The following is a 9,144-nucleotide window of genomic DNA, read 5'->3' on the forward strand; positions in this document are numbered from 1 at the left end:
CACACACACACACACACACACACACACACACATATATATAAACACGACTATGGATTAACCGCTCTCCTCCACTTCCCATAGTGGTGCTCATCTGAGACAAAATGACTATTTAAAAATAACAGTGGTTGCATAAATTCAATTAGAGGCTTTTGGTCACGGTGGAAGGGGAGTGCGGGCCAATTAACCAGCCTGGGAGCTTCAGCCAGCCTGACTGCTGACACAGAACAGATGACGGGGGCCGCTCGCTGTGTCACAGCCGTAATTGGCCAAAGCACATTAATCAAAACTGAAAAGAGGCTTCCGAATAGAAAAGAGAAGGCGAGAGAGACGAGGAAGAGAAAAGGCCGACAGAAATGGGGGAGTGGGGGTGAAAGTGAAATGAGTAAATGGACAGAGACACAGAAAGATAGGCAGAGAGAGGTGAGAAAATGAAGGGGAAGAATACAAATGGACCACTTCTGCGAACACTGAGGAGCGATGCAATGTGATACAACCACGGCCCTGTTAGAATAAATGAAGCATTCTAGTGTTTGCATTGAAGAAGCAGTAGCTCATTTCCAAAATACAGTGCAGCTGCCAAATAGAGTAACCTAATAACCACAATGGAACATAATAAGTGACTGATTTTGAACACTTCCATTAAATTTTTTTCTGAGCTATGATGGATAGACTGATTTTTCACAGTTGTAAATAAAACAAGAATTAGAGAGTGTTTCACAAGAAAATACTATTTCCGCCTTTCTAGTTCAAAATATCAATGTGTTACTTGCTGTTTATAATTGTGAAATTTACTAGCAATTTCTGAGTGAAATTCGTTAATGGCAATCTTTCTTTTCAGTGTACTTTAATAAATACGGCAGCTTATTTCCACCACAGAATAAAAAAAAAAGGTAATTAAATGTTTTTTGGGTTTTTTTGCAAGTTGCAAGTTTATGTCATAATTCTGACTTTTCTTATTAGAGTTTATATTAAACTAACTCAGAAATGGGAGGGGGGGGGGGGGGGGTAAAAAGTCACTATAAAATGCTTTTTCGAAGTTGTAAATAAAACAAAGATTATACATTTTACAAGAAAATATTATTATTAAGTATATTAAGCAAAAGTATGGGCGTTTATTTCCACCAAGGAATAAAAAAACAAATTAAAAAGGTAGTTGTGACTTTTTATCTCACAATTAAGACTGGTTTATGTCTAGCAATTCTAAGTAATGGCATATTTTTATTCTGTGTCAAAAATTACTTTCATATATAAGCATAAAAATAAATAGCGCACATATTAGGTAAAATATTGTGTTTTTAATCAGAGTGACCTATTTTATTGATATCACCTTGATCATTTTTCCCACAGTGCATGCTGGGATTGCTACCTATGATGCCTTCTAATGCTGTTTATGCCACGCAGGGCAGTAGGTGTTCTGGAGGAGAAGGGAGCGTGTGATAATCGTGCTCAATTACATTCTGATTGACACTGACAGAATCTGGGCACTGACATACAGGACACAGATGAGAGTCATTATCAGCCGCTGAAACAAGCTGTCACTCCTCAGAAGATGTTTACTGTACTAAATAGTGTGCCCTCTACCTCTCTCCTCTGGTCAGTCACACCTCACATCAGCAAACACACTGACAGCTGCGGACAAACGCTTCTCAGAAAGGCTTCTAATGTAGGCATGCACAATATAGCGGCAATCAAATCATACCAGCCAGGACTATGTTTTAAAATTAAGGAACAGATGAAATAAGCTGAAAATGGAAGCATGCAAAACCAGAACTCAGCACACAAATAATCTAAACATATAAGCATATCATTTTTTTCTATTGTACATTATGATATTTTGATGCCTGATCTAGCTGTCAAATTATAAAGGATCTTTAGTGTGAATATATATTTTAAAAATAACAGCATACGTTTAATGTAGGCCATGATTATTGTTTATCCAAACACAACATTAATCAGTATTTCTCCAATCTTTTATAATTCTACATCTCTGATCACTCTTTGGTGAGATGATAAATTAAATAACTGATCAATAACTGATCATTCACTAACTGAATATCATAATGAATAAAATAAATAAATAAAATAAAATACAAATTTTGATATATTGTGTTGTCTACATTTCTACATGGTGCATCTCTGCCTTAACTGTTTATTTTTAAGAGATAAAGATTATATATCACATAATAACTATTTTATAAAAACCTTTTTGAACAGTTTTTAAAAAAGCATTTTTGTTTTCAAAGTGCGAAGATCATTTTTTCCCCCCATTCTAAGGAATATTTTGTGCGATGGAAAGGTTCTGTGGATGTTAAAGGCTCCTCAAGGAACCATCAATTCCAATAAACAACTTTTATTTTTAACAGTGTAAAGAACCGTACACCGCAGCAACACAAAACACTTGCAAAAACTAGTGTCCAGGAAAAGGTTTAGAAAAATATATTAGCCTTCAGACAGGTAGGTTTTACGCTGGCACAATCAGTTTCCATTGTCATCAGGCCTAAGACTAAACTTACACACTCGAACCGTAAGCCTTACAGCAAAACTAGTTTATTTTTATGTATTTATTTATTTATTTTTTGCCCGTGGCGACGATTTTGGCTGTCTGATGTTCTTGGCAGCTGCCAAGCAGGTCTTGTTTTTTGGAAAGCCTCTTATAGGTCTTTTCCATTACTGCCAAATATAAACAGTATCTGTTTTAATATGGCTTCTAATTATTAAGTATCAATTCCCCCTCTTGCGGCGCAATCGCACGGGGTATGGATGAATGCCGCACGCTCATCCGCTTTGATTCGTTCGTCGGGAGAGCGTGCCAGCTGACACGGTGCCCAGTCTGCGGCTTAATGCACAAGTTTTTAATAATGTGTGGGACTACATGAGTCTCCGCGGCTCGTTGATATTCACGTGCCAAATGTCTTGTCAAAACTGCGAGGCGAGGGAGACGGCAAGAGAAGCGAGAACTTGAAATTTCTGAGGTAGGTTTCTTTCCTTTTTAGTCGACGCCAGCATAGGGTTCTTAAACGTAATTCATCCCCTTTTTTTCCGAGAAGGACTAATGGAAGAGGGAGAGGGTTGAAGCTTCTCTGTGCTTATCTCTGTCTGACAGTCGCGAGCAGCGGTTGGCGAGGGCTGGTGTTAGCGCGCTGTGCTGTGCTGTGCGGTACGGTGCAGGCGAGTAGGCCCGGGGACAGGGATCAAAGGCAGGCTCGGGTGAGCGCCGTTTTTCTCTCTGATCCCTCCGGTGGCGAGACCCTGCTTGTGCGCTGCCTTACGCACTCGTCCGTGAGCAGAGCCTCATTCCACAGCACAAACACACTCCCACGGCTCACATTTACACACACACTCACACACACATGTTGTGTTTCCATGTTTTATGGGGACATTACATAGGCGTAATGGTTTTTATACTGTACAAACTGTATGTGCTATTGCCCTTTACCAACCCTACCCCTAAACCTACCCCTTACAGGAAACTGTGTGCATTTTTACTTTCTCAAAATTCTAACAACTAATTCTGCATGATTTATAAGCTTGTTTCCTTATGGGGACCTCAAAATTTACTAGTATTACCTGATTTTGTCCCCATAACGTGATAAATACTAGGTACACACACACACACACACACATGCGCGTGTGCGCACACAACAACCACTTCTGCTTCCTACAGTAGATACAAGCACAAAAAGTATTATACTCACGAATTGATCACATTAAAATTTTCTATGCAACAATCTTTATCGATCTTTAAGCACAATACAACAAAACTACCGATATGCCAAGTATTATGACAATACCATGGTATTTTTATATAGGGCCTACCTCTGATGTAAATAATACCATGGTATATGATTATGGTTGTTCTGTAATCCTGGTTATTCTGTCAAAGGTTATGTCAAAGTATCATGATATTTCCATCCTATAGCTACTATAGTAAAATAAATAAATATTTCCCTCCCCCCCACACTGCTTGGAGATATATAAATTATTGCTATTACTGTAAAATCATAATAAATATATTATTCATAATTTTAATACTATATATAATTATTATACATTATAAATGTTATATTATCATGAATTAACAATAATAAAAAAAAACACACACACACACACACATTTTACTACATTTTAATAATTTAAACAAAAATACACCTATGAAACTATGTATGTATATATACCGTATATAAAGTATGTATATAAATTAGTGACCATATATAAATGAGTTTGTTGTTGTACCGGACGCTTACAAAAAATGACCATATTTGTCACAATTTTTGTTTAAATTATTAAATCGTAGTAATATGTAATCACATTCTATATAATTTGTTCTATAGTTTTAAATTTGATATAATTTTCATAAGTAAAACTGTCTGTGGTTCTGCAGAGGCATGTTGTTTTCCTCTCTCTCCCAGCAGGTGTCCCTGTCAGGCAGAGCAGTGGAATCCACCTCAAACTCTCTGCCAAGGAACACATTTCCCAGGACCACTCTTAAAACCCCATTTAGAGATGCATAATAGCCAGCGTGAGTACCTGACATCACGTTCACTCTCTATCTGCAGACTAGTATCTATTCTCTAGATAACATCAATTAGAGATTTTCTGAGAGATTTGAGACATTGAGAGATTATAGCTATATCAGTATGGATATTTGAAGGGTCATCGGGACAAAATATGTAATTATGTAACTTATAAAGACAGCTGGAGAATTTTTGTCTATTGGAAACTTGTTCTCCAGCAGTCTTTCCCAACAAAAATGTCTTCTGTCCAAAGGAAGGAAAGGAAAAAGAGTGTTTTCCCCGACATTTCCCAGAGTACGTGTCCTTATCTTGCTGTGCGACAAAATTAAATGGGGCGATACGGCTCACCTCAACCTAAAAACATACCTGCAGACCAGCCAAGCAATGCCTAATAGACCCCATCTGACACTGCATCACTCCCAGACCAGCCTAAACTTACAATCAAGGACTACAACAACAACAACCGCTGGTGGATGGCTTTTCTACTGGCCTGTAATGGGAAAATGCGCTCTGTCTGGATGGGTTACACCAACACCTGTGCTGAGATCAGCAGGAGTCCATTACCGGCCACCACAGCCCATTTACAGTCAATCGCCACATTTTGGTCAATCTTTACCAGCAACCGGTAGCCCATCAACGGCAGACGTTAGGAGAAATAGATCTTTCGTCTGAACACATGTGCCTATCTCTTCCAGACAGGTGTTGTCTGTGAACTTCCAATTTAAGGGAGTTATCTTTGATCAAAAAAATAAAAAACACATTTTTTTGCCCTTGTCACAGGAGGCAAGGTGACATCTGATGTTTTGGGAAGGGAAAAGATTCCCGGCTGTAACAGATCCACTTTTTTCTTGCTGAACAGCTAGCTTTCTTTTACTAAACAACTGCTGACATGCAAACTCGATAATAAATAATATGATAAAAGACACAAACAAGTTTTTAATATTTATATTAATAATAAGAATGAACATTTCTTCCATCATATAATAGAGTTCATTAGCCGAAGTGTGAGCTGAGGATGAATCAAAGTTGGGGTCGGGTTAGGTGATGTCTGATATGACCTCAGCAGATGCTCTCGGACCTTGTGTTGAGGATTTTCTGAGTGAAAGCTGCTATGGTTGACTGAACTCTGTCTCTCCTGTCAGAAACTGCATTTATCTCCTCACAAGGACTCTCCCATATGACCGAGAGACACATGCAGAGAGAATGAGAGGTCTCATATCAAGGAAAAAATTAAGAAAATTAAAAATATTTAATAAAAACAAAAAAAATAAACGTAAGAAAATATTCCCTTTCTAAGTTAAAAATATTATAATATATACTAATATTTTCCTTTAACAAGTTATATTAAAATGAATTAAAAAGATTATGGTATTAATGGAAAATAGTAGTATACATTATATAATTAAATTATATTATTTGAATATAAATTTGTCAATGAAAAAAACAAGTATATATATACAAACACATATATATATATAGGGAGAGAAAGAAGAAATAAAAGTATTAAGATTTTTTTTACATTTATTACTAATATAATTATATATTACTAATTATATTTATATAATGATATTAATATTAATATTATAAAATATTAATAGTAATAGTGCTACATTACTAATACAATTTATTATTATTATTATTATTATTATTATTATTATTATTTAGTAATACACCCAGGTACAATGTTCAATGCTTTTTAAACATTATTGAAATTTATTTTGCAGACTTGTTGGCTGTCCTTGACTATTTAGTAAAATAAAAAAAATAAAAAATAAAATAAAATGTTTTGATTACATTATTCTTTCTTTTGTAAAGAAATTCATATGTATGCCCAATTGAATTATCATAACTATCAAACTATCAAAACAAGCAATGAAACTTATAAGTGGCAGTATACTGAAATATAATGCTAAAAAATTCTAAACATAGCAATCGAAAAGCAATAGATAATTGAAATCAATTTTGTTTTCTCTATTTAAAGCCTGCGGACCTGATCCATGGCATTAGATAAAAAACATTCATTATTTATTAGGAGAAAGTGTTTAAGCGCAGCTGAGAAGGAAGCAAGAGGCAGCGTCTCTCCAGTGTCAAATGCTCCCATTAATAGAAAAAAGACCTCCATGTCTGCTGGTATTTACGGAGGTTTGGAGCGAAGGCATTAGTGCTCAAAGTCCCTGTGCCACGATTAACAATCTCTCTCACTGTAAGACGCCCATGTTATCCTTCCAACGTTGTAGTTACGAGGGGAAAAGCTCTTTTTTGTCACCAAATCCTTAATTCTTTCTTCTCTGGAAAAAAGAGGCTAATACTGAGAATGTTTCTCAATCTGCTTTGAGAGAGCAATGGGGAGAGAAAAGGAAACCCCCAATAAAACATGTGTGAACGAAAGGGTAATTGTGGACAAATGCAGCATTGAAATTCATTTTCAACTCTTTACACACCATTGCAATCTTATTTTATGCTTGTTAGCCACATCTTGTTGGTGAGGGTCGGCAAGACTGCCCAGTATTGATGGATAATTGCGTATAATTCACTCCTTGCATGCGATTTGCATCAATACGCATGTTTTTTTAATGGTGGGCATTTAAGACAGAACCATTTCTGGAGAAAGTCAACCTAAATACTCATTAATGGGGATAACTGGGAAAATTTGACAAAAACACAACCACAGCAACACAAATCCAGACAGGACACGCAACAAGAAATAAACACAGAAACATAGCAATTCCTGTCAAATGGCACCTACTCACTCTCATGTACACATATAAATGTTCACTGACAAAACTGTCCAAAGCAACATAAATTTCACCCCCCAAAAAACTATATATAGATTTAAATGTATACACAGTCTATTTAACCTTAAAGTCAACATGGACATGATAGTATTTACTTTATTGTTCTGAAAAATGCCATCCAATAGCTAAATAGGTATTCAGACGATCCATCAATTCCAAAAGACAAAATCAAGTTCCAAATCACCACCCTTTTCTTCCTTATAATCTGCTTTTACTCTGAAATACATCACATTATGAAAGTAAAATGAAAGCCATTTCATTCTTATGGTTTCTGATATAAAATCTGCAAAGGTTTGGGAATGATTACAATGTTTTCGAGCTATGAAAAAGAAGAAGAAAAGCCCACTTTAATTTCTCCATAATTTCTGTTTCCACACAAGCAGCGGATGCTAGCTTAACTCGACAATGCTCTTGATCTGTGAACCATGCTGGCGTTCATTCATCGTTCTCACATTAGAAAGAGGCCTCTGCACTAACCTGTGGCGAAAGGCCGTTGCTCACGGGATTCATGTGGTTGCTTGTAGCTGACGGGCTCATAAAAGTCTCTGAATAGCTGGAGAAGGTGTGGCGGTTGGATGAGAGGCCATAGGCGGAGCTACTGTCGGCCGAGAGTCCGCCCTGGTGCATGGAGGAAGGCGGCAGAGGCTGCGGCCGGTGCAATGTACTGCTGCCATCTGAAACACAAACACAGAGACGGTGATACCTATTCGCATCAGTCTATCATCAAGAATCAAAATGGTAGTAGAGGAACACTTTAGATTAGGGAGCACATATAACACTTTACTTAAAGCCTTTATATATAATGCATTATAAAAGTAGTTTTAATGCATTAATTATGCGTTGCAATGCACATTATAATAAATTGTACAATCTCATGAATCATTGTAACCACAGTTATACATTATAACACTTATTAATTCATTGTTACACTAAACATTTTAAATTCAGTCATAATTATTTACAACAAGATATAATGTATTACAACACATTATGAATAATTATAATGCATTATACCCTTTAATAACACTTTATAATGCATTATACATAAAGGCTTTAAGTAAATTGTTACCAGAGTTTTCCATCAACAAACTCTGAGTTTGCTATTTATTGATAGTAAGTTAGGTAGTTGTAGTAGAATATGTCATGCATTAATATTTGCTTTATACGTACTATTAAACAACTAATATGCTCGTAGTATGCATGCTAATAAGCAACTAGTTAATAGTGCATAGTGTTCCCTAATCTAATGTGTTACTGATACTGGGATATTTTTGGATCTGGTACTGTGGTAACACCATATTATTTTGGATAGGCACCATGATGTTGCAAAGAATGTGGTTAATATTTATGATCATCTTGATCATACCATTGTACCACTATAGCAGTATTGCATTTTGTAAAGCACTTTTAATTTTTTATAATAATAATACTTATTATTATTATTATTATTATTTTTATTTATTTATTGCAGAGTTATACACTGTCATTCAAAAAATTTAAGATGGTCAGATTGTATTTAAAGTTTTTGAAAGAAGTCTATTCTGTTTACTAAGGCTGCGTTTATTTGATCAAAAATACAGTAAAAAAAACTTATACTGTGAAATATTATTACAATTTAAAATATTTTTCTATATTTTATATGTAAAAGCTTAATATATTCTAATGCTTAATATATTATATTATATTATATTATATTATATTATATTATATTATATTATATTATATAATATTATATTATATTATATTATATTATATTATATTATATTATATTATATTATATTATATTATATTATATTATATTATATTATATTATATTATATTATATTATATTATAT

The 9,144-nt window shown here is 34.9% G+C and overlaps 1 protein-coding gene across 1 annotated transcript in view; it reads right to left on the reverse strand.

The window, feature by feature from the left end:
* Positions 1–9,144, reverse strand: part of LOC107592886 (paired box protein Pax-7-like) — a gene marked incomplete at its 3' end in the record, with an annotated part of 49,861 nt that overhangs the window by 9,636 nt on the left and 31,081 nt on the right. The window contains exon 6 of the mRNA XM_016282463.1: positions 7,787–7,983. Coding sequence (XP_016137949.1) covers positions 7,787–7,983 — 197 coding nt within the window. The remainder of the gene's footprint in view (positions 1–7,786; positions 7,984–9,144) is intronic.

This window comes from Sinocyclocheilus grahami, unplaced genomic scaffold (assembly GCF_001515645.1).
Source record: "Sinocyclocheilus grahami isolate Dianchi unplaced genomic scaffold, SAMN03320097.WGS_v1.1 scaffold160.1, whole genome shotgun sequence".
Taxonomy (NCBI): domain Eukaryota; kingdom Metazoa; phylum Chordata; class Actinopteri; order Cypriniformes; family Cyprinidae; genus Sinocyclocheilus; species Sinocyclocheilus grahami.